Here is a 26,248-nt window from a genome sequence, read left to right on the forward strand (position 1 = left end):
CCCTGAGAGCACGAATTTCACACACTGGGCCTCTAGTCATTAGAGAAAAGCAAATCAAAATTACAATGAGATATCACCTCACACCCATTAAGATGACCACTATGAAAATAAAATCAACAAGGATTGGTGAAAACATGGAGACATTGGAATTCTGTGTTTTGCTGGTAGGATATAAAATGGTTCAGCTGCTGTGAAAAATTAAATGGTAATTCCTCAAAAAATTAAACATACTTACCTTACACTCCCATAATTCCACTTCTTAGTTTAGACCCAAAAGAAGTGAAAACAGGGACTCAAACAGATATTTGTATACTCATGTTCATGGTAACACTATTTCACAATAGTCAGAAGATGGAATATCTCAAGTGTCCATTGACAGATGAATGAATAAACATAAAGTGATATATACTAGTATACACAATGGAATAGTATTCAGCCTTAAAAAGGAAGGAGATTCTGACACGTTACAACATGGATAAACCTTGAGGGCATTTACTAAGTGAAATAATCCAGTCACAAAAGGACATATTCTGTATAATTCCATTTATCTGAGGTACCTAGAATAGTCAAAATCTTAAAGACAGAAAGTAGAATGGTGATGAGTACAGAGTTTCAGTTTTATAAGATGAAAACAGTGGATGTTAGTGGTAATAGTAGCACAACAATGTGAACGTATTTAATGCCCTCAACTGAATACTCAAAAATGGTTAAAATGGTACATTTACATTATGTATATTTTACTAAAAAAAATTTTAAAGTACAGAGTGCCTTTCTGTAATTTCTACTATTGTCAACGAAAAGCAAAAATGATCACCAATGCCCAGGACAGCTCATTTATATATATAAAAGCCTAAGCCACCGTCCGACCAGTAGTTATGACGCGCAATGACCACCAGAGGGCAGACACTCAACACAGGAGCTGATAAGCTGTGGTAACTTGGCAGCTGCGGTTCTCGGGTGACGCACCCAGAACCAGAGAGGAGGGAGCCCAATTCCAGGGTGCAGGTGCGTCACCCATGAACCAACTTCTAGCTATCTGGGACCCCTCGGGGGATGTTGGAGAGACAGTTTCAGCCTGATCCCCGCAGGCGAAGCCAAGGGACCCCACTGGTGCACAAATCCATGCACCAGGCCTCTAGTAAAACTATAAGCAAGTCTCATTGCACTACTCAAAAGGCCAGTTCCCCTTCTGGAGCTACTCAGCAATAGCAGTGTTTTAGTTTCCTCCTCCTTCCCAAACCCATCATTGGAGAGGGAATAAAACTGACCAATAAGTCTGAAAAAAGAAAAAATAAAGGAAGACTAATGAGAATGTTTCAGGAACACTACCTCTCTGTGGTTCAATTTTCTTATCAGTAAAATGGGGAAAATAATAGTGCTTACCTTTTCAAAGGGCTGTTGTAAAGATTAAGTTCACATATATGAAGTATGTAAAAGTGCTTAGCTCATGGTAAGTGCCCTATAAATGTTAGCTGTCAATATTATTGCCCAGGAAATCTCAACAACATCTTGCTTCAACTATAACCTTTATCTCAGCACTGTCTCGCTCTCATGAACACCAACTCTCCAACTGCTAAAAAAGAAAAAAATATATCTATCTCCAGCTGGATCTTCTCAGTGGACACTACTATTAACTCAGTTATCAAAGGCTGACCTGGATCTCACTGTTAAGACTCCTCCTTCTCCCTCACCCTCCATATCTAACCTCTCATCAAGCCCTATATACTCTCTTTCCTATTGAAACCATCCCTTCCTCTTTAACCACACTGCTCCTCCCTCCTTACTATAGGCTTTTATCACTTCTTCCAGGATTACTTAAGTACCTTCTGATTGACTTTGGGGGTCTCTAATTTCAGCTCTCTCTGATCCATCCACAACTACTACAAGATCTACTAATATTTTTTTTAAAACTCTAGCCCTAGCCAGTTTGGCTCAGTGGATAGAGCAGCCCTCGGACTGAAGGGTCCCAGCTTCGATTCCAGTTAAGGGTATGTTCCTCGGTTGCAGGCTCAATCCCTGGCCCTGGTTGGGTGCATGCAGGAGATAACCAATTGAAGTGTGTCTCTCACATCAATGTTTCTGTCTCTCTTACTCTGTTCCACTCTCTAAAAATCAATGGAAAAACATCCTCGGGTGAGGATTAACAAACAAACCAAAAAAAATCTAATAGTGGGTATGTGAGTGTTTACTATGTTGACTATTAAAAAAAATTTTTTTATACTTTCAAAATAAAAATTTTTAATTTAGAAAAGCATGTAAATATCACTGGTCCCATTTGATTCTATGATCAACCCTATCAAATTTACTGTTAAAAAAATCTGAGACTCAGAGAAGTTAGGTGACTTGCTCAAAGTCACAACCACAGAAGTAACAGAGCTAAGCTTACAACCAAGGCCCTCCAGACTCCTAAACATGTGCACTTTCCTGTATCTGTGAGTTCCTCACATGCCTAACCCAAATACCTCTTCAGAGTAGGTGATCCATAAATATCTGCTACTTTCATGTTTACTGACACTTTCAACCTGTCCTACAGGAGTTTCCACTGCTTTGTCACACATCCTATATAATAATAAATATAATAAAAGGGTAATATGCAAATCGACCAAACAGCAGAACAACCGGTCGCTATGATGTGCTTAGACCACCAGGGGGCAGACACTCAATGCAGGAGCTGCCCCCTGGTGGTCAGTGTGCTCCCACAGGGGGAGTGCCACTCAGCCAGAAGCCGGGCTCACAGCTGGCAAGCGCAGCGGCGGTGGCGGAAGCTTCTCCTGCCTCTGTGGCAGCGCTAAGGATGTCTGACTGCCAGCTTAGGCCTGCTCCCCCTGGAGTTGGACATCCCCCGAGAGCTCCTGGTCTGTAAGAGGGCACAGGCCAGGCTGAGGGACACCCTTCCCGAGTGCACAAATTTCATGCACCAGGCCTCTAGTTACATTATAACACCAGGCCGGCGGGGAAGAGGGGCCGAGTAGTAGGCCAGCCGGCCCTGCTCCTGATTGGGGTGGGGGGTCCAAACGGAGGTGGGACCGACCGAGGGGAGGGGCCACAGGCGGTTGGCCGGCCAGCCCCACCCTAGATCGGGATGTTGGGGGCCGATGTGGGGGGGTACCCAAGCTGGCTGGGAAAGGGGCCCCAGGCAGTTGGCAGCCAGCCCCTCCCCCAATCAGGGTATTGAGGGCCAATCGGGGCCCGGATTGGCTGGTTGGCTGCTGCAGTGTGCATCATAGCCACCTATCGTGCCAGTCGTTCTGCCGTTCCAGTCGCTGGGCTTTTATATATAGAGATGTTTAAAGGAGTTCAAAGATTCACTGTATAAAGTGAAAGTGACTTTCCTTATCTAAACTTACTTTTCCCCTAAAAAGATTACTAGAAAGGATAAATGGGGGTGGGGGTAGGACAGATCCAATTAATAGAATCCATTCAGAGAGGCAGAATCTATGGATGCTACCACCTAAGAAGAAATGAACCTGAAACACTCCACATGCTCAGGAATAAGAATAAGATAGCTGGGGCATCCGCTAACTTCCAAAACAAACTAAGGGGTTCATTTCAGGTATACTGCCCAATAAACTTTTCATCTCTTCCCCCAAGTATCCATCTTAAAAACGAAATAACTTGGGCCCTAGCTGATTTGGCTCAGTGGATAGAGTGTCAGCCTGTGGACTGAAGGGTCCCAGGTTCAATTCCAGTCAAGGGCACATACCCAGGTTGTGGGCTCAATCCCCAGGAGGGGGTGTGCAGGAGGTAGCCGATCAATGATTCTCTCTCACCATTGATGTTTCTATCTCTGTCCCTCTCTGAAATCAATAAAAATATATTAAAAAAGTAAAACACACACACACACACTAAATAAGCTGGGACATCCTAGTCGTCATTTCCTCAGCAGTCCTGATCTCAATCAATTCTTGCTTTTGCATCAACAATTACTCTGCCAAGTGAATCTTTCTCTTGGTTATAAAAGCTATCCTTCGAACAAATATATATATTGAGCAGCAATCGTGGGCAGTGCACTTTGCTAGACTGAGAAGAAATATAAGTAAAACTGCAGTCCTTGTAAGCCATATAGTAAAAGATTAGAAAGTGTAAAATGGCAACTCAAAAGACAACCAGAGGCAAGAACAGACAGTCTCGGCTATGAAACACCAATGCCCTTGACCCAGGTTTTGAAAGACTTGCTAAAATTATACTCTCCCATCCCTCCACGGTTAGCACCTAAGCTCTGTATCCTCCTAACCTTTCCCTGCGGCCACTTTCTCTCTCCTTTCGTTCCTGGAGGTCGCAGTATGCTAGAAGGATCCGGGCTGAATCACAAGAAGGGCAGTAGCTTCCCATAAGGGTGCGAGTTAGTCGAGCAGTCCTTCCCGACCTCATTCTTCATTCATTCGTTCAACAACCGTCCATCGGACACCTATGATATGCCAGACACTGTACGAGGCCGAGTGAGAACGGCAGCTAGGACCTCAGTCTTCGTGCAGCTTTCTGCCTGATCATCTGTCACGGTAGCCCACGCAACGGTCGTTCAGAATTGACCGACTGCTCTCTGAAACAAACCCGGGAAACCTCGGGATCCCAAAGGGCCGCAGATGAACGTCCTCGTTTCCCACGTCAGGCTCCTGAGGTCTGAGAGGGACCTGCCCGGCGTCACACGCTACCTCGGCGACAGAACAGGGACCGGATAGAACCCTGTCTCGCGGAACTCGCATCAGTGCCCCACGTGCCGCCTCTCCCTGAGGGGAAGCGGTCGCAGGCGGCGACTGAGGAAAACCAAACCGCATCGAATTCAGATCCGATGTCACTCTCCCCCTCCTCCCAAGGGGGGGAAACCACGGCCAAAAACGTCAGAGGGAGGCGGGAAGCTGCCTCAGTTTCCCCGCAGAGAGGCGGCCGCACAGACCCCCCCTGTGCACTTCCTTCCAGCTTCTCCCACCCCGTCCTCTCCGACTCCAACCCGGGCCCGCGGACAACCGCACGAAATCATTCCTTCACTCACAAGGACTCGCACCAGCAACGCCATGTTTCCTCAACAACCATTTCCGGGTGAAGGGTGAGTTTCCGGAGTCCCGGCTGCCGCGACGCCTTCCCTGGGTCGTCCTCTACTGGGTCGTCCCGACCAGCGTCCCCGAGCCAGTGGGCGCCTGGCAACGGCGGCGCAGGCGCACAAAGGCCGCTGCCAGGATGCGCGCGCTTCCCTCGGTGCGCGGAACCCGGTGAGCAGGGCTGTCGGCCGGGACTGCGCCGGGACCCGCCTCCCTCTCGCTCGCTCGTCCACGCCCGACGTTCACGGACGCAGAAGTCCTCTGCAACGCCGGCCTTCCCTGACCTCTGGCTTCGGGATTTGCATAGCTCTCTCCTTAACCCCGATCTCAACCAGCCTCACTACTCAGCGCCCTCTTATCAGAACCCCTCCTTCCCAAGCTTGACTCCCGAGAAGATCCCCCCTTTTCCCTGGGGTTAAAAGACCAGGATTTGGGGAGCTCCCTTAAAAGCAGGTGATGATATTGTCAAGAAAGAGGTTTGAGTGATAGGCCAGGACATCTATATAGTGAAGAATAGAAAGAGAGGAAGAGGTTGTTAGGAAAGAAGAAGGGGCAAATGAGTAAAAGAAAATGTAATGAGCAAAACTGAGAGTTTAAAGGATAAGAAAATCTTGATCAGACAGTGATATTTTTTAATTTAAGGTTTTAGGGTTAGAACTGTTGGGAATGATGACCAAGTGCAGGGGGTGACTATGGAAGAACGTGGCTGAAATGAAGTGGAGGTGAAGATCCCTGGACTGGAGGCCTTCGAAGAACTGAGAGCTCATGACTTAGGATGCGTCATTTACTGAGACATTTAGGTTGCCGAGGATGGTGGATAAATTAGGAATGAAGAGGCCTGACACCAAAGCCTCCACCACCAGGGCTCATCAACTCCTGAACACTCAGCCTGAAGCCCCAGCAAGTTCCACGGTTCTCTCAAAGCTCCCTCTCCCTCGCTACATTTCCTCTCCCTTTACACTGTCTCTACCCTCAGAACTTTCATACTTCCTTAGAGGCACCACATTGTAATTCAGTCGTTCATTAAAAATATATATATTTGCTGAGCACTTACCATGATTCAGGCTCAGATCTAGATGCCAAAGATACAGTAGAAAAGTTCCAGTAAAGGGAGACAGACAATAGACAAATAAATATCATCTGGTGCCAGGTATTGGTAAATGCAAAGCAGGATAAGAATAAAAAGTGAGAAGGCAAGGTGCTATTTTAAATAAGATGATCAGGCAAAACCTCACTGGATTTGATCAGAGGTATGAATGAAATGAGAATCTGGCCCATGTCAATGAGAGAGTGACCCATGTCAATATCTTGGAAAAGAGCATCCTTGGCAGATAGAACAAGTAACAAGGCCCCAACATGGAGAATGCTTGGTCTTCCCAGGAAGAGCAAGGAGGTTATTATGGTTTGAGTCAAATGACTTAAGAAAGAGTATGGCCGAAACCGGTTTGGCTCAGTGGATAGAGCGTCGGCCTGCAGACTGAAAGGTCCCAGGTTCGATTCCGGCCAAGGGCATGTACCTGGGTTGCGGGCACATCCCCAGTAGGAGATGTGCAGGAGGCAGCCGATCGATGTTTCTCTCTCATCGATGTTTCTAACTATCTCTCTCCCTTCCTCTCTGTAAAAAATCAATAAAATATATTTTAAAAAAAAAAAAAAAGAAAAGAAAAAAAGAGTATGGTAGGAGATGAAGTTGACAAGGTGGCCCTAAAGGCCAGATCTGGGGGACCTTGTAGGCCATGGTAAAGACTTTGGCTTCTGTGTGTACTAATATGGGTACAGAAAATTACTGGAAGCATATACAAGAAACAGTAATGGTGTTAATAGTTGTTGATTCTGAGAAAGAGATTTGGGAGACAAGAGGTTAGAAATGGAAGGTAGACATTTTTAAAAAAATATATTTTATTGGTTTTTTACAGAGAGGAAGGGAGAGGGATAGAGAGTCAGAAACATCAATGAGAGAGAAACATCGATCAGCTGCCCCCCGCACAATCCCCACCGGGGTTGTGTCCGCAACCAAGGTACATGCCCTTGACCGGAATCGAACCTGGGACCCTTGAGTCCGCAGGCTGACGCTCTATCCACTGAGCCAAACCGGTTAGGGCAGAAGGTAGACATTTTTTACTATCTATCCTTTTGTCTTATTTAAAGTTTGTACCATATCTATATAATTACCTTTAAAATTGAAATAAAAAATACCCATATCATTCTCAAAATATAATTCTGGGGAAAAATGTTTATTCATTGGTTTTATGGCAAATACAAAGAAGTAGAACTTGGTCCTTGCCTTCAAAAATATTAGAGTAGTAGATGTATAATACATAATCACAATTTTTAAAAAAATATTCAAAAGAATTAAGTTGAACTTCTATCCGAAACAACATATGGTAAATTAACTCAAAATGGGACAGAGGCCTAAATGTAATAGCTAAAATAAAATTTTTAAAAGAAAACATAAGAGTAAATCATCATGACCCTGTGTTAGGCAAAGCCTTCTTAGATGCAATAGCAAAAGCATATAGATAACAAAAGAAAAATAAATTAGACTACATAAACATGTAAACTTTTGTATTGTAAAAGATACCATCAAGAAAGTAAAAACAAGTGGAATGGGAGAAAATATTTGCAAGTCATGTATCTGATAAAGGACTTGTACCTGGACTATGTACAGAACTCTACAAGTTAATAATAAATCAATAAACACCTACCCTGACTGCTGTGGCTCAGTTGGTTTAGCATCGACCTGTGCACTGAAAGGTTGCCAATTCAATTTCCAGTCAGGACATATGGCTGGGTTGGGGGCTTAATCCTTAGTAGAGGGTATGCAGGAGGCAGTCAATCTATGTTACACTCTCACATGGATGTTTCTCTCTCTCCCTTCACCTCTCTAAAAATCAACAAAAACATTTTTAAAAATAAAATAAACACCCAATTAAAATGGGCAAAGCATTTGATTAACCATTTCTCGAAAGAAGACATATGAATGGCCATTAAGTTAATGGAAAGATGATTAGCAACATTAGTCATTAGGGAAATACACACACAAACACACACACACACACAATGAGATACCACTTCACACACCCTCTAGATGGCAGACATATAATACAAAGTGCTGGCAAGGATATGAAAAAACTGGATCCCTCATACATTACTGATGCGAGTGTAAAGTGGTACAGCTGCTTTGGAAAATAGTCTGGCTTTTCCTTAAAATTATAAACATAGAATTACTATATGACCCAGTGACTCCATTCTTATGTGTACATTCAAGATAAATTTAGACATGTTTATACAAAAACTTGTGTATTAATGTTCACAGCTAAAAAGTGGAAACAAATGTCCATTGACTGATGAATGGCTAAATAAAATGTGGTATATCCAGAAAATGGTTTATTATACAGCAATAAAAGGGAATAAACTGATCCATGCTACAATGTGGATGACCCTCAAAAACTTTATGCTATGTGAAAGAAGTCAATAAGAAGAGGTTGCATATTGTATAAGTACGATACCATTTCTATGAAGTGTCCAGCTGTCTATGCCTGGACCTCATCACCAGAATTATAATTCTGAAATTTTAAATTTATGTCATTCTGTGTTCTCATCACCCTGTTATTGCATCTTTTATCCATTACTCCTACTACAACTGTCACTCTACCTTGTTGAGACCTCCAGGGTTTTAATCTCCTCTTTATCGTCTGTCAACCCCCTCCTCTCTTTACTACCTCTCCTTTCTAGCTCAGACCATGTAGTCTGTCATTTTAATTATTTTCTTGCCAATATTAAGTCCTTTGCTCAAATGTCTTTCTATCCTATCCACTTGGAAAGACCCCAACCTTGTAATTGTCCGTTTAATCTACCCCCTACATCTAGATTATTGAGTTCTATTGGAGAAAATCATGCAAGAGGCCTATTGGTACCTCCCAAATATGGCTACCAATTTCTGTTGTGCTCAACCCTGCCCCCTTTCTCCAATACTACTATTTATAACTGTATTAGATTCCTAGGGCTGACATGACAAAACAAAACAAAAATCAAGTGGCTTAAAACCATAAAAATATATTCTTTTGAAGTTCAGGAGGCTAAAAGTCCAAAATCAAGGGTTCGGCAGGACCATGCTCTACCAAAGGCTCTAGAGAAGGATCATTTCTTGCCTCTTTCTAGCTTCTGGCAGTTGCCAGCAACCCTTGTGTTTCTTGCTTTACAGCTTTATCATTCTGTTCTCTGCCTCTCTCATCACATGGCCTTCTCCCTGTGTGCCATTCTCTGTGTCTCTTGTCCTCTTATAAGGATTCCAGTCATACTGGCTTAGGCCCACTAATGACTTTATATTGACTTGATTACATCTGCAGAGACCCTTTCTACTGTCATTGGACAGATGGCCTCACCTCCTACTGCACAGAGAAAATAGAAGTTATAAGCCGTCAGAAGGAAACTCAACTTCCAGCCACTAAATCAAGTACCTGATTTTATTGTATGCATGCATTCTTTCTTCTTTTTATCATTTCATGGAAGAATTGCTGCTTTCCCTATTTAAAGCTAATCTCTAAAGAGTTTTTCTGGTCAGGTCACAAATAAGAAGCAACCAATGAATGCATGGGTGGGTGGAGCAACAAGTCGATGTTTCTTTTTCTCTCCCGTCCCCCCTCTCTCTAAAATCAATAAATAAAAGAATTTTTCAAACTTGATGTCCAAAGCTGACCTCATCATCTTCCTCTCAAAATCTATTTCTCTTTCCGTGTTCTCTTTTTTGTTGTTGTTGAATGGCACACTGTTTACCCAGTTGCCCAAGCAAAAAACCACAGGATTCACCCTTGACTTTGCTTCTCTCCCTTACTCTCCCCATCCCAACACTCTCCAAGTCCTGCTTAACTGAGCAGGAACACAGTTTCCGTAGGATTTAACACTGCCTGTCTAATAATGAAGCCCACACTTGTATTCACGTTTAGGCACCCAAATAATATTCAATTGATTTCATAGCTACCTACAACACTCTTTCCCATCTGAAATTACGAAATCACATTTTTTTCCACATCCTGTAATTGTAGGGTTGATTTCATGCATTCAGATGTATAATTTGACTTTTTCTCCTTTTTTTTTATTATTCATCTCCTTTGATTCGGTCTATCATAGACTTATCATCCTAGCATCCTTTGGGAATCTTTATTTTCTCTTCCAGTCATGCATGAAACCTGAGGTCATGATCATTGCAAGAAAAGAGAATTCATGGAAAATGCTAGGTATAGTACCTGGCACATAATAAGCCCTTAATAAACATTAACAATTGTGGTGGTTGTTATTATTTCAATACTCAGCACAGAGTCTGAACCAGAGTAGACCTTTAATAAATACTTACTGATTAGTGAATGAATGAACCAATCAATAAATCAAAGATTGATAGAATGAATACATCTCAAACCCAATAAACTTGATATTATTATCCCTCTTCTGCAGATAGGGAAACTGAGGGTCAGAGAGGTTAAATAACTGAGCCCAAAGTCACTCAGCTGGAAAGTGGTGGAACCAAGACTGGAACCTAGTTCCGACTGACTTCCAGGCATATGTGACTAATCCTCCTCTACTCTGCTTTCTCATATCTATATTCAGATTAGATATAACAACCAAGTTGTGGAGTCAGAGTGAAGGCTGAGAGGCTTCCCAAGGTTCTGTGTTCCAAGCCTTAGAAACGCTGATTCTCCTGCTTATGGCCCTGGGACACGGGGTTGTGGAAGAGGCCAAGAGATGGCATCCTAGCACTGGGAGCCCCACCTCTTGCCTTTCCTATGGGCCTCCCATTGTCTCTGCCTTCAGCTCTCTGCTTAGCTGTTTCTCCCAAGGAACTAACAATGTCATGTGTCCCCAAGGGAATACGTTTAAGACAAGGATCCAAACCCCAGGTGAGTAATTCCACTGCTTGCCAGGACTGGGGTCAGTGGAGTCTGGGGCCCAGAAAAGAAGCAAAAATGGTATAAAGCACACTGAGACCTGTAGGAGAACCTGTAGTTACCTCCTGGCTGTCAATTTCCTTTTCTGTCAAAATGGGGTCAGGGGGTGATACTCCTTGCCCTGTCTGCTTCCTGGGACTGTTTGAGGCACATTAATAATAACAGCTAGCCGAAACCGGTTTGGCTCAGTGGATAGAGCGTCGGCCTGCGGACTGAAAGGTCCCAGGTTCGATTCCAGTCAAGGGCATGTACCTGGGTTGCGGGCACATCCCCAGTGGGAGATGTGCGGGAGGCAGCTGATGGATGTTTCTCTCTCATCAATGTTTCCAACTCTCTATCTCTCTCCCTTCCTCTCTGTAAAAAATCAATAAAATACATTTTTAAAAAAATAATAATAACAGCTAACATTACTGAGTGCCACCTCTGTGCCAGGTACTGTGTTGAGTGTCTTTCATGTCCTCACAGTTAGTCCTATGAAATAGGTAGACTGTTTGCCTCTTCCCCACCTTTTTTCCCCACCACAAATGAGGAAACCAAGATTCATGGAATTAAGTTCCTTCCCCAAGTGCTCTAACTCTATGTGACAGATCTGAAATTTGAAACTGGCTGCCTTTGAGCCCTTCAGTGCTGCAAGACAATGGCCCGGAGAATGTTTGTGAACTCTAAGGAATGATATAAGCCTTATACCTTTTTTGTGCAAGAATGTACTGTATAAATATGCAGCTTGTTAAGACTGAGCATGGAAGAGGGTGCCTGGTGGAGATAATTTTCCAAGGAGGCAGTTGAATAGATCATATGGTTAGGATGGAAGGGCTGCTCCTACCCACCCTACAATTTTCTGGTTGGGAAAAGGGGGGACAGTACACAGTCTGAGTGGCTCTTTTGTGAAAGAGAGTCCTAGGGCAGGTTGAGATGGGAGAGGAAGTTCCTTGTGTATCAAGCCAGAGCCACAACAGTCAGTTCAACACCCAGGCCTTTAGCAGGAGAGCATTGTGGCTGAGGTGATATGAAACTCTTTGACGGCGCGAAGGCAGGGAGCAGCTCCAGTTCTGTCAGACTTTCCAGGAAACTAGGGACATGCAGCCCAGAAAACAAGTGTGTGCAGGAGCCAGCCCCACCTGTGACCCCTTCGTCCCCTGCCTCTCTACCCTTGGGGTTTCAGCCACCCAGCTTCTACACTGCTCACTCTGTATGTACAGCCCGCTGCCTGGCTTCCCTGGCACCTCCCTTCCAGGCTCATTCTCTCTCCCACACACCAGAACTCTGTCTGCCGTGGCAGCTTCTTTGTTTACTTCCAGAGTTTGCAGGCCTGCCACTAGCCAAACACAACGAAGTCCAGCCAGGGAGGGCAAGGCTCCAAGCTCAGGCTGCCCCCTGCACAGGGCTCTTGCTTTAGGTCCTGACAACCCAGGTTTCAGGTCTAGAGAGAAGGGACACAAGATCTGCCCATAGCTGGGCAGGAATCCCCACTGTTGAAACAGCTTTGGCGAAGAGCCCTGGGAATCAAAGGCTCAGCTGGAGAGAGGTAGGGAAAATGTTGAGGCCCCCTGGGTGGGAAACAGAGGCCTGGTTCTCCCTCTCTTCAGCCAGGCAGATTCTGGTCCTGAGCCCTTAGAACGAGGACTTGGGTGCCCACGTTGCCCTACCAGAGGGCTGTGCTCCCCTCCCAAGAGTTCATATGTCTCATGCCCCTCCCCAAAGATTCTAGTGGAGAAAGGGAAGTGGGCTTTTAGTCTGGGCAAAGCCCCGAGTAAGAAACATTGTCAGGATGTGCCTGGCATTGGACTGTCTGAGATTAGTAGGGAGGTTATTTATCTAATATGTAATTATGTGTTTATATCATGTATAATGTTAAGGGGAGGGCCTCTAGCTCTGTTTCCGGAGATGGGGTGAAGAGGTCGGAGGTGATAGGTGAGCAGTGCGTGTACTAAAGGTGCCAAGCAGGAGGGTAGCAGGGCCACAGACAAGTTCACGTGAGGAACAGTGATCAGTGTCAAAAAGGAGATGTCTCAGTGGGAGAGGAGGGATCTCTAGCAGCCCAGGTTCCCCAGAAAAAACTAGAGGCCCCTTTAAATGGGGGTCAGTTCATTCTGTGAGTATGTGGGGGGGAGCCGGGGAGAGGAGCGGGCAGCAGATACTAGTGATGTTTAGAGGAAATGAAATCCCCAATTTTCCTCACATTTAAGGAATTTCCCTAAAACAGGGATCCATTTTAGAGACAATCAGTTTGACTAAGAAGTGCCGGAAAGAAAACCTAACTCTGTTGGCAGGCCACGGCAGAGCAGATAGAGCTCCAGACCAACGGGCCGTTGGAAGGAACAGGAATGGGGTTAGAGGTAGCACTGGCCCCGCTCAGCCTGTACTCTCTGCCCCATTCTGCTTCAGTTTCCAGGACTGGAAGCAAGGACTGGGCCCTGGACACCGGGTGTATACATGCGGCAACCCATCTCCCCTCCCTGGGCCAGCCATTCTTTGAGGGGTCATTGGGACCCCTTGAGTAAATAAGAAGTTTGCCACAGCTTTAGGCACAGCTTTGCTTTTTATCTCATCAATGTACATTTTAATCTAACAGTCTAACAGCCCCACATTCCTCACCCCTGCCCAAGCCCTCTCCCCCTCTCCCCCGCCCCTGCCCAGTCAGCATCGCATCTGCATCAGGGGCAGAAAGTCACCAGGCACCATGTGATTCCAGGAGGGTGCAGCACCCGCGGCTGTCCCAAGAGGAGCACTCCCTGGAGAGTCCAGAGTCCAAGGAGGCCCAGTAAAGGAGAGGTTCGTGGGTTGAGTCTCATTGGAAAAGCAGGTCTGCTGGATCTCAGTCCCATTCAGATTCTGTCTCCCTGGGCGTGTCCCTGCCAGTCAGAGCAGCAGAAGAGCAGAAATCCCAGACAGAGGGGCCTGTGGATCGAAAGGGGCCTGTAGCCCAAGTCCCACTCTGAGGGTGAGCGAGGCTGTTGGAATCCCCTTTCAGGCAGGCTGTAGAGATGCTCCTGGCTGCAGCCTCCTGACTGCTCTGTGACCCCACAAGTGCGAGGAGGGGCTCCTGTGACCAGCATCTTGGGGTTGTGCCACCAAGGAAGACAGGGGGCCAGTGCTGCTACCTGCAACCGCAAGACTCCACCACCATGTCCTCATACTGCTTATAGACCACGTTGTTGGCAGAGTCGATGAAGAGGATGCTGATGGGACTCAGCCGCGTGGGCACACAGCAGGTAGGCGGCGTGGACTCGGGGTCCATAGAGTTCATCAGGGTCTGGATGACTGCATGGTTCGTGGGCTCCAGGTGGGAGCGCAAGGGGAACTCGCATAGCCCCTCACAGTGGAAGGCCTCATACTCAAGGGGTGCGATGATCCAGTCATCCCAGCCCATGTCCTTGAAATTGACATGCAGCGCCTTCCGACTGCAGCGGGCCTTGGGGTTCTTGCTGGGCCGCTTGCCCTGGCGTGTGGCCAGCGGAGCCCTCCGTTTTCGCCGCTGGCTGAACAGGTACTCATACACGGTCTTATCATCCTGGCCGGAGCGGGCCTTAATCTCATTGAAGAACAGATCCCGTTTCTTGGTGCGGCCGAACACCAGGAACAGGGCCTTCTCGTGAACCTGACGGGCAGCCCGGTCAAAGCCCAGGCCACGGAGGTCCACAGCCCGGCCCCGTTCCCAGGCCTCCAGCTCCAGGCACAGCTGGGCCGAGTTCTTAAAATTTCGGAAGAGCTTCCAGATGTCGAACACCTCCCAGCCAGATCCGTCCAGGCCTGGCACTGAGCGCACATCCAGCAAGGCTGCCGGCTGCCGGCCGCTGGGGCAGCTGGACAGCTTCAGCTGGGCAGCCCGCCCGCCACTGGGGGCCACCGGCTTGGCTGTGTCTGAGGGCTTCTTCCGCAAGATCCGCAGCTCGGCCCCTAGCAGCCCATCCTTCTCCAGGGCACTAATGTCAAACACGTACCTCTGCTTCCTGACCACAGGGCCGCGGTCATCTAGAGAGAACACCCAGAAGTCATTCCCTGCAACCTCATCAAGAAAGCCAGTCACCTCTGCCTCAGGGGAGGGCCACGGCCCTCCCCCCTCTAGAGAGCTTTCTTTAACCTCTGCCCCACTCTGAGAGAGGCCAAGGCCCAACCTCTGAGAGCCTTTTTCAGAATAAGCAGCGTCCCACACAGCCTACCAAGGGTTGTTTGTCTGGAGATGTGGCTGGGGTGATGTCAGTGGCTCTGGGTATTTGTGTCAATCACTGCTCATATCAGAAACCCACCAGCTTCAGGATCGCCTTCCACCTCCCTCTCTCCTATGTTATCTGATATGCTATCTCACTGGTGAAATAGGCTTGTTTGGTGGGCATTGTGATCACTCCTGTTTTCCCAGAGGGCGAACCTGAGGCTCAGAGAAGTTAGGTGACTTGCTCAGAGTCACCAGCTAGGAGAAAGCATAGTTGAATCACTAGCCTAGAACTTTTTACGCTCAATCTAAAGCTGCTTCCACTACACCGTAAGGAAGATCTCAGTGGTCTCTTTTTACAGATGTGGCCCAGAGAGGGGGAGTGACTTGACTATAGTCACACAGTGAGTTAATAGCGAAAGGGGCCTACAATGCAATTTCCCTGCTTCCCAGTCTAGTATTTTGTTGTGCATGTGTCTCACCCTGTTGGATGAATGAGTGTGTGTGTGTGTGGAAGTTTGTGTGTATGACTGGGTTTATATGTGAGTAAAAAAATGGCATATATAAGTGACATGTCAGGTGTATGTATGATTGGGCTTGTGTCAAAATTTAAAGGGCATATGTGTGTGTGTGTGTAAGAAGATTCCATGAATGTATATGTGTAAGAAGGTGTGTGTGCACCTATATATATATGTGTGTGTGTGTGTGTGTGTGTGTGAGAGAGAGAGAGAGAGAGAGAGAGAGAGAGAGAGGGAGAGAGAGAGAGATCCAGCATGTATGTACAAATATAAGGCTGTGTGTATGTATAAGAAACTCAGTAGTATGTCTGAATCAGCATGGCCTCTTTCCTAAATACAAATTTGCCATTGGAAAGCATTCATATATTGCTCTAGAAGGTGACTAATTAGGCCTTTAAACTCCCCATCTCCCCCTCTCTGAGCTCCCTTAGTGCTGGGGGGCACAATGACTTACTTTATGAGCCCCCAAGGGGTCACAGCTTTCCCTGACTGGGCAGGCAGCCAGGTCACCTCCCCCACCTCAGCCAGACCTGCTGCCTCTGTGGCTCCCCCGCCCTCTGTCATTCCCCCACAGGCCAGCTCTAATGAGGAGCCTCTCCCACTCGCTGACCCCTCCCCCACTCTGCCAGCCAAAGTCCTAAGACTCAGAACCAGAGCTTATGAGCTTCGATCACACTTAGGGAGAAACTTCGGCCCTGAAAGGGGAAGAGACTTGCTGAGATCACACAGCAAGTTGAGAGGAAAAGCCAAGACAGTGATGCCAGATGGGCAGAGGGAGAAACGAGGAGAGCAGTTATTCTCCCGGGTTACTGATAAAAAGTATCTGTTTAGGACAGGACATGAAGTCTCATATTGAAGGGCTCTCAGCAATCACCCAGTCCAACCTTCATATCGTTATACAGACGGGGAAACTGACCTGGAAGGGAGAAGGAGCTTTCCCAAGGTCACACTGTTAAACGCTAGGTCTGTTGTCCACTCCCAAAGCCCATATATCTGTCATTCCAAGACTCTAAGATGCCTCAGTTACTGTCTTCACCTCTCCCACCTCCTCTGCCCCCTAATCTGAGGGCAAAGTTGCAGAGCCATGGGTAGCTAAAGACTAATTTCTCTGCGTTCTGAGAAAACAGTACCCTGGAGCCTACAAAGTTTGGCCAATCCACATAGGAACAGAGCATGGCCTGGTGATCAAGAGTCTTAGAGTCTGGTCCCCAACTCTGCCACCAGCTGGCAGGTCTTGTCTCCTCTCTGGCCTTTAGTCATCCCCTCTGCACCTTGCAGGAACTGGGCTTGGTGATTCCCCAGGTGCCTCCAACTCTGACCTGCCAGCAACCCGGAACCTGTGTGAGATAGTCCCAGATACCAGCCCAGGCCAGGTGCACACTCGGTCTCCCACCAGGGCAGTGCCAGGGCTCTGAAAGGCCCCTCCATGCATGCAGGTGCCCTCCCTCTGAGCCCTGCCCCTGCCACCCCGCCCCCTCACCTTGCCCTTTGTCAATAAAGCTGGTGATGGTGTTGGCCAGGCCAGCCTCCAACTTCACGCTGCTGTTGCTCCCCTTTCTGTCAGCATCGGACAGCGTCCTGTACAGCGAGAGCATGTACTCGTGGGGCGTGATGGGGGGCGGGCGGAACGGCTCCTTGGGCTCTCGAGGGGCCCCAGGCTCCCTGGCCTTCTTCAGCAGGAAGGGGCTGGGGACAGCTCCTGCCTTTGGGGATACCTTACCCCCAGGAAGCTGTCCTTTTGGGGTCACAGTCCGCGTTGCAGCCTGCCTTGTCTGGGGAGGGTGTCCTGGCTTGGGTTCAGGGCCACCCGATCTGGGGGCCAGCTTTTTGGGTTCATCCTTCTTGGGCTGTGTCAGGCCTCCTGCCTGCCCGGTGCCCCCCTTTGCCCTGGCATTGGTGGCTCCCCCACCATAGCTGTGACCCCCTGGCCTGAATATATTCCGGGCCAGAGGGGGCCTCTCTTTGGCTTCTGCTTTGGCCAATCCTGGCCTGGTCCCCTGGGGTCTCTGGCCCAAGTCAGGGGCCCCCACAACAGTGCAGATAAATTCCAGGTCCAGCCAAGCCAGGTGCCAAAGCAAAAAAGTGAGGAATTTGGAGAGTCTCATCCTCTGGCCAGCCGCTGAATGACACCAAAGAGAACGGCGGCAGCAGCGAAGGTGCCTCTGGTTTGGCAGGAAAAACCATGAAAGGAGTGGACCCTCAAAAGCAGCGGCAGCAGCAGTAGCAGCAGCAGGAAAGGCTTTCTCCTCAGTCTGAGACTCTTTAAGTCTGCCGGGCGTGTGTTTGTATCCAGTCCCATAGTGGAAATGCTCTCGTATCCAGACGTGCACCGTCTCCAGTCAGCAGCTGAAAATAACTCGTTCTTGAAAGGAGAAAGCCGACCGCCCCCTTTCTCCTGCACAACTGACTGAGGGCTTGAAGGAGGCTTGTATAAGGCTGAGGGATTTTTCCAAGAAGGAAGAATGGCGTAATGCTGCCTGTGTGCTCCAGTTTTTTTTTTTTTTAAGTTTTGAATCCTTTCCAGTGAAAATACTTCACACACACACACACACACACACACACACACGCCTGCAGGTGCTCAGAAAAATCTTTTACAAACCTGAACTCAGGAATTGGAAACGGAATTTCAACCCAAACCAATTTAATTACTCTCTGATGTCATGCTGTCTAAACTCATTTAAGTGCGATATATTTATGTGAAAAAAATCACCGCTGCCCTTTCGAGGCCATGGCTCACGGGGGCTCTTGGCACAGAGCCCCGAAGCGTGACTCTAGGCTTAGGGGACCCCTCGGTCCATGGAACAGACTCAGGGGTCTTCACCTCCACCTCACAGGGCAGCCCACCCCGCCCTCCTGAGGAGAGATGCTGAGGAATGAGCTCAAGGATCTTAAGCCCCCAAACATGGGGAGTGTGGGTTTCCAGCTAAGTCCTTGGGGTGTTTTTAAAGCAGTTTCAACTCCTGCGTCTAGTCTGGGGCCTGATTTGTTGTTGGGGGGGCAGCACAGATGGCAGCATTTACCCACAGTTTCTTTTATTTTAATAAACTTGTGGTGACCTAGAGACAGAAAATTATCAGTACCCACCACACCCCTCCCCCAAACGCCACTGACTGGATTCAGATGATCTCTTCAAGGGCATTGGAGGGCACTGCCACCCGGGAGCCCACTCCTTGGAGAGAGGTATGTCCAGGGTGTGCCTCACTACCACCCCAGGAAAGACAGTTTTGCTGGAAAGGACTGCTTGAGTCTGGAGGTGGCAGACCCAGCCTGGGGCAGCAGCGGCCCCTGCAGGAGGCTGGAAAAATGACTTCCCACATGATGGGTTTCTGGTAGCTCTGGGAGACTTCTGAATTCCAGCTGGACTCGTGTGGGAATGCTGTTCCCTTCACCTGGCATATCCTCCTTTCACTGCCACAACTGGAGGAAGTCTTCCTCATCCTGAGAAATTCACCCTGAAAATTCACCTCCTCCGGGAAGCCTTCCCGGATCCCCAGACAAAGCCAATGACCTCTTCTTGTACATTGCGCTACAACACTTGTCACAATGTAAGAGGTGTAGCAGGGGTAGAAGCAGCAGTCAGGCAAGCTTCCTTCGTAATCTGAGATCCTTGGAGCCTGCCCAACAGAGAGCTGTTCACACTCTAAAGTAGTGATGGCGAACTCATTTTTTTGGTTGATTTTTTCTTTGTTAAATGGCATTTTAATATATAAAATAAATATCAAAAATATAAGTCTTTGTTTTACTATGGTTGCAAAGATCAAAAAATTTCTATATGTGACACGGCACCAGAGTTAAGTTAGGGTTTTTCAAAATGCTGACACGCCGAGCTCGAAAGGTTCGCCATCACTGCTCTAAGGTCACCAGACTGGTTTTCCAGCACAAGCTGACACATAGTGGAAGCAGCGCAGTGTTTGATGAATGAAACTCACAGCTGGGGTATCCAGGTGCCTGACCAGCCCTTTGGCTGTGATGCTCCTGGATCCTTGCAGATCTTCAGAGCGCAGCAGCAGAACTTGGCCATTTCAAGCTTCATTTGGTGCTTCTAGGTCAGAAGCCCGGTAGGGCTCCCCCACCCCACCTCAAAGGACCAATGCACCATGGGCACTCTTTGGGGAAGCTTTGAGGAAGACGATCCCTCCTATTTCCCAGATTCACACTTGGCTTCCCTTTTGACTTGTCCCCACTTACGCAGTCATCTCTGGCATTCCTCCCTCCTCTCCATTCCCACTGCTTCACTGTCCTCATCCGCCAGAAAACACACTTCTGATTTGCCTTCGCACATTTTCTGTGCTCCTTTCCACTTGGTAGCTCAAAGATATCCAGTTCTGCCCCTGCCCCTTGTCTCAAACACAGTTCGTTTCTTCCACTCTGGGTACTTTTTTCATATTTTAAATATATTTTTATTGATTTCAGAGAGGAAGGGAGAGGGAGAGAGAGATGGAAACATCAATGATGAGAGAGAATCATTGATCGGCTGCCTCCTGAACGCCCCCTACCGCAACCCGGGGCGTGTGCCCTTGACCAGAATCAAACCCAGGACCCTTCAGTCTGCAGGCCGACACTCTATCCACTGAGCCAAGCCAGCTAGGGCCATATATTTTTTTTTAAATCATAACTTAATTCCTCATAACTGTAATAATTTATTTACATATCTGTCTCCCTCATTAGATTATGACTAGACTGTAGTATATTTATCTTTCAATTATTCCCAGCACTGGGCACAAGGCCCAGCACATAGCATATTCTCAGTATGTGTTGTATGGATGAATAAATCTCTAACTGGCCTTATATATGAAAGCCATCATTTTCTGCTTTAAGATGTAGTTATTTGTAGACGCACCCTGCCTTCCCTGCTGGACTCTGCGTTCCTTAAAGAGAGGGATTCTGTCTTGCCACTGACTAGGAACTTTGTAAGGTTGAGTGAGTGAATAAATGAAGGGATGAATGAATCAAGCACCAATACGCCCCTGCACCTGGTTTGATAAAGAGCAAGGGCTCCGGAACAAGAGGCCTGGTTGTGAATTCCAGTTCTGCTGTATGGTTTGCAGCGGTTCTCAACCTGTGGGTCGCAAACAATGAAAATACATCCTGCATATCAGATACTTACATTACGATTCATAACAGTAGCAAAATTACAGTTATGAAGTAGCAACGAAAATAATTTTATGATTGGGGGTCACCACAACATGAGGAACTGTATTAAAGGGTCGCGGCATTAGGAAGGTTGAGAACCACTGGTTAGTGCATTGTGTCATCTTTGGAAACCTCTAAACCTGTCTGAAACTCTGAACGGGGATCATGACAGGACCTACTCACAGGGTTTTTATGGGGATTCAGTGAAATGAATCATAAAAAGTGATTAGCCTAGCGCCTGGGAAACATTAATAACAGCTACTATTTACTGAGCACGTACTCTAGTAAACTAGACTTGGGTCCTGGTACCCCACAGCATTTTTACCTTAGGATGAAGATACTGTTAGTCCCACATTTTGCAGATAAAGAAATTGAAGTTCAGAAAGGTTAAATTACTTTTTGAGCCTAATTCCTGCCTTGACACATTTTTTTACCAAGGAATCCCAACCTGGCCTCTAGATACACAAGAAGTGAAAGGGTAGTGGGGCAATTGCAGTATTCTTGGCTTTCGGTCAAGGTCTCATCCAATGAGCTGGGACTTTGGGACATGGAAGACTCAGATCAGGGGCTATTGTTTGAAGACCAGGGGACCCCAGAGTGGGGTGGGAGCAGGGAGAGGGGACTCAGAGCTTACTTAGAAGGCCCTCTCCAGGGAGGAGCCCAGGAGACCGGCCTGGCTCTCACTATAAAGGTGACTAATCACTTCAGTCCCCTCTGGTAATTGCAACCAGATGCTGCCGCTGGCAGCGCTTCAGTCCCAACATGTTTAATTACTGGGACGTAGAGTCCCTCAGTCCCCCGTGTCCCCTTACCTCCCCCTCTCCTGTCAGCAATATTAATGTCAAACTTGAGGTAAAGGATGGGAGCCTTGGGAAGCCCACTGGCATGGAAATAATCTTTACAGTCCCTTCTACCATGTAGAGCCTTTAACTCTTGTACATGTTTACCCATCCATTATCTCATTGGCACTCCACAAAACATTCTCTTAAGGCCGGCAGGCCAGAATATTATTATCCCCATTTCACAGATGAGCAAACAGTAAAATGAATAACAACAATAATAATAATAATCTGTTGATTTCAAATATTTAGCAATTTTCAAAGTGGTTTTACATTCATTGTGCTGTCAGAACCTCCCGAGATCTCTTGGAATCAGCCCAGCACAGCACAGTGACTAAGAGCGTAGGCTCCTGGATCAGACAACTCAGTCTGTGTCCTGGCTCTGCCACTTACAATTGGGTGACCTTTGGTATTCATTCATTTGTGTACTTAGTTATCCAGCAACTATATATTAGGTGCCTAACATATGGTAGGTCGTGGACCTGACCACTGGATATCTAACAGTGGATAAGACAACCAAGTCTGTGCTCACATTTTGTGAAAGAGACAAAGAAGCAAACAAATGCATAGTTTCAGAGAATTCTGAGTACTGTGAAGAAAAATTAAGCAGTGTCAAAGGGATGTCTATTTTAGAGAGGAATGTCTCTTTGAGAGATGACATTTGAGCAGAGATGTGGATGTAGAGAGGGAATGAGCCATACAAGGGTCTGGGGGACAATCATTCCAGGTGGAGGAAACAGCAAATGCAAAGGTCCTGAGGCAGGAATGTGCTCGGCATATCTGAGGAACCATGAGAAGTCAGTGCATCTGAAGCAGAGTGAGGGGGAGTGTGATAGATAGGGTCAGATCATGCCAGAACCACATCAAGCATGGCCTCACACGCCAGAGAAGGAAGTTGGATTTTATTTTTAGTGCAGTGGGAAACACAATGAAGGGTTCTAAATAGGAGAGCGTCTGATCTGTAACATAATGATTAACAGGTGGGCTATCTGCCTTCAGATCCTGGCTCCCCAATTCACCAGCCATGTAATTTCAGGCTAGTTATTCAATCTTTCTGTGCCCCAGTTTCCTTATGTATAAAACTAGAAGCCCAGTGCACGAAATTTGGGCATAGGGAGGGTCCCTAGACCTAGCCGGTGATCAGGGCCAATCGGCGCCTTCCTTAGTCCCGCACTGCCCCCTAGTGGTCAGTGCACATCATAGCAGAGGTCAAACTCCAGTCGGTTGAACCCCCAAAGGGATAATTTGCATATTAGCCTTTTATTATATAGGACTAGAGGCCCGGTGCACAAAAATTTGTGCACTGGAGAGGGAGAGGGGTGGGGGGGGGTGTCCCTCAGCCCCACTTGTGCCTTCTGACAGTCTGGGACCCCTTGGGAGATAACCACCTGCTGGCTTAGGCCCGCTCCCCAGGTGGCAGATGGCAGGCCCAATCCCTCAGTGCCTGCCCCGCCTCCCCGGGTCACGCACACGGCAGGGCCAATCTGGGGGTTGGGGCACCACCCCGGGTCAGGTTGCACATAGACGCCTGCCGCCCCAGTTGGCAAACAGCAGGCCCAGATGGCAGCGGATGGCAGGCGGGATGGCGCTCTCCACCCTGCCTGCAGTATGCAAATTAGCCACCATCTTTGTTGGAGGTTAATTTGCATATCGCACTGATTAGCCAATGGGAGGCATAGCGAAGGTACGGTCGATTGCCATGTTTGTCTGTTATTAGATAGGATGAGGATAATAATATACCTACTTCACAGAGTTGTTATGAATTAAGTTGTTGTGAGTCAAGCTCTTAGAACAGTGGCTCCATGCATAGTAAACACTACATAAATGTTGGCTATTAGCTACATTAAAAAAAAAAACCACTTCCTGAACCTGCTTCTTTACCTATAAAATGAGGATAAAAATATCTGCTTCACAGACTTGTTATAAGAGCTAAATGTATTTACATATGTAAAGTGCCTTTCTTTCTTTTGTTTCTCTTTCAGTAAATAGTGGGTGCTTAAATTATAGTGGTGTTTTTTTTTAAAGATTCAGTTGTTAATATTGTTCCTGTTTCACAAATTAGGAAACGGAGTCTCAGAGAAGTTACGTGACTAACAGAAGTTTGAATTGCTTGTTTGTTTGTTTATAGCTAAAAAGGATGAAAGTAAAACTAAACCCAGACCCCTGACTCTGAATCAATGCTCTTCCCACATCAAGGAAGAACTGACCTTCTTTCTTGCTATCACCCTACATGTTAGGGATCAGCTGGAAGGAAGGCCTGGAATCCCTGACCCTCTATCTGTTTTTCTTCTAATCTGAGGGGCCTGGTCTGTCCTGATCCAGAGAAACCAGTCCTCCCCCAGCCATCATTCTGGTTCGTGGTGTTTATATTCCCCAGGAATTGCCACAGTTCGCCTCCAGTAAGCTCTCACTGGCTCCCCCAGCTGAGCTTCTTGGAAACTGCACCTTGTCCAAGTGGGGGCCTTTTGTCCTATCAGTGGTCGGCAAACTCATTAGTCAACAGAGCCAAATATCAACAGTACAACGACTGAAATTTCTTTTGAGAGCCAAATTTTTTAAACTTAAACTATATAGGTAGGTACATTGTTATTAACTTAATTAGGGTACTCCTAAGGCTTAGGAAGAGCCACACTCAAGGGGCCAAAGAGCCGCATGTGGCTCGCGAGCCGCAGTTTGCCGACCAGGGATAGGTCAACACATCTCACTTGCCACAGAAAACCAATCTGAAAATTATGTGTGGGTGAATGTGTGTTTCTGTCTGTTGAGGGGATGGAGTGTGAACAAAGTAGCTATATATTGTTCACTTTTATTCTTTATTTAAAATATTTTTTCCACCCGGGCCACTGTGGCTCAGTTGGTTGGAGCATCCTTCATACACCAAAAGGTGGTAGGTTCAATTCCCTTCAGGGCACATACATACCCAAGTTGCGGGTTCAATCCCTTGTTGGGCACATATGGGAGGCAGCTGATTGATGTTTCTCTCTTTCTCTCAAATTAAAAAAAAAAAAAAAGTTATGATTTTTAAAAAAGGAAGAAGAGTGCCCAGAACCTCCCAAGCTGCTTCCAGTTGCTTTTTAAAAAATATTTCTTGGCAGTGGCAGCAGGGCCTGCGGGCACAGGGCAATGATGTCATCTTGTGCCCGGCCTTGGGGAGATGGGGGAAGGGTTAGGGTTAGGGACTACGGAATGGCCTGGAGTCTGAGGAACGGAAGCCTGAGGAGCTGCTGCTGGAGCCAGAGCATGAAGAGGAGCCAGCCTGGACCGTGCCCCACTAGGCGCCCCAGGCCCTGGGCCTGGCTTCGGAGTCCCGGCAGCCAGGAGGAGGAGGAGGTGGAGGAGCAGCGGGGATGAGGGTGACCTGGGGGACGGCGCCATTGAAGACCCGGAGCTGGAAGTGATTAAAGCTCCAGTCAGGAAGACGAGTCAGGAAGACGGAGGAAGGAGCTGAGAAGCTAAAATACAGAACAAGGTAGAGAAGCAAATGAATATGAGTCCCCTCCAGGCAATGCTGGCCCAGTGATCATGTCTATCGAGGAGAAGATGGAGGCTGATGCCCGATCCATCTGTTGGCAATGTGGACTATGGTGCAACAGCAGAAGAGCTGGAAGCACATTTTCATGGCTGTGGTTCAGTCACCCATGTGACCATACCTGTGACCAATTCAGTGGCCATCCCAAAGGGCTGGCATAGATAGAGTTCTCAGACAGAGTCAGTGGGGACTTCCCTGGCCTTAGATGAGCCCCTATTTAGAGGAAGACACATCAAGGTGATCCCAAAACGAACCAACAGACCAGGTCTCAGCACAACAGACCGGGCGCTCCCATGAGCCCGAAACCACCAACTACAACAGTTCCCCATCTCTTCCCCATCTCTATTCTACAGTGGTTTTAACAGCACGGGTCTTGTCTACAGGTGCAGGGCTAGAGTGACTTCACGGCATTCCCCTAACCAAAAAAAATAGTATGGACCTGGCCAGTTTGGCTCAGTGGATCGAGTGACGGCCTGCGGACTGAAGGGTCCCGGGTTCGATTCCAGACAAAGGCACATACCCAAGTTTCAGGCTCAATCCCTCGTAAGGGGTATGCAGGAGGCAGCCAATCAATGAATCTCTCTCATCATTGATGTTTCTATCTCTCTCTCTCTCTCCCTCTCCCTTCCTCTCTGAAATCAATAAAAATATTTAAAAAACAAACAAACGTGTATATTAGGAGGAGAGAAAGGGAAAAAAGAGGAAAGAAGGGGGGTGGAGAAAAAAATTTAAAAAAAAGATGACCTTGATTGGAAAAAAACAAAAAGATATACTGTGGAATCGGGGAGAATCCCATAACTAACTGCAGAGAAGGGACCTGCTCTGGGGGTAGGGGGAGGCCCAGGGAGTGGGGCAGGGGGCTGCTTACTCACTCTGGGGATTCACCATGGACTCGACTCAGCTGTGCAAGCTGCTCCCACTGTTTCCTTGTCCCACTTCATACCTTGGGGGCTGCTCAAGGGTAGGTGGGCATGGATGGGAGGGATTTTATTTTTTAAACGCAGGGCTCTAGAAGAACACCAAACTGTTCTGCTTGTCACCTTCCCACCATCTCTCCCTCACTCTCACAGTATCCTCCTGCCTGCTCCTGTCCTACCAGGT

The 26,248-nt window shown here is 47.3% G+C and overlaps 2 protein-coding genes and 1 pseudogene across 6 annotated transcripts in view; 1 reads left to right on the top strand and 2 right to left on the bottom strand.

Moving 5' to 3' along the window:
- Window positions 1-5,044, bottom strand: part of UQCC1 (ubiquinol-cytochrome c reductase complex assembly factor 1) — a 111,166-nt gene extending 106,122 nt beyond the window's left edge. For 2 of the 4 annotated variants that reach the window (XM_081097032.1, XM_081097034.1), the window contains exon 1: window positions 4,991-5,039. In XM_081097032.1, the coding sequence (XP_080953158.1) occupies window positions 4,991-5,014 (24 nt within the window). In that variant the 5' untranslated portion in view covers window positions 5,015-5,039. Of the gene's footprint in view, window positions 1-4,234; window positions 4,678-4,990 lie in introns of those variants that run through there. The other 2 variants (XM_081097031.1, XM_081097033.1) reach the window with 2 other exon arrangements.
- Window positions 5,045-13,507: 8,463 nt separating this feature from the next.
- On the bottom strand, window positions 13,508-17,751 carry GDF5 (growth differentiation factor 5; the record flags this gene model as incomplete). Its single annotated transcript, XM_081097956.1, has 2 exons — window positions 13,508-14,950; window positions 17,127-17,751. The coding sequence occupies 2 exons, from the start codon at window positions 17,749-17,751 to the stop codon at window positions 14,076-14,078; spliced, it is 1,500 nt and encodes a 499-aa protein (XP_080954082.1). The 3' UTR covers window positions 13,508-14,075.
- Window positions 17,752-21,541: 3,790 nt separating this feature from the next.
- LOC308523718 (polyadenylate-binding protein 2-like) lies at window positions 21,542-25,579 on the top strand (annotated as a pseudogene). The gene is made up of 2 exons: window positions 21,542-21,631; window positions 24,795-25,579. The product of its transcript is annotated as a polyadenylate-binding protein 2-like (transcript).
- The last annotated feature ends 669 nt before the right edge of the window (window positions 25,580-26,248 follow it).

This window comes from Myotis nattereri, assembly GCF_964212035.1.
Source record: "Myotis nattereri genome assembly, chromosome: 8".
NCBI classification, from domain to species: Eukaryota; Metazoa; Chordata; class Mammalia; order Chiroptera; family Vespertilionidae; genus Myotis; species Myotis nattereri.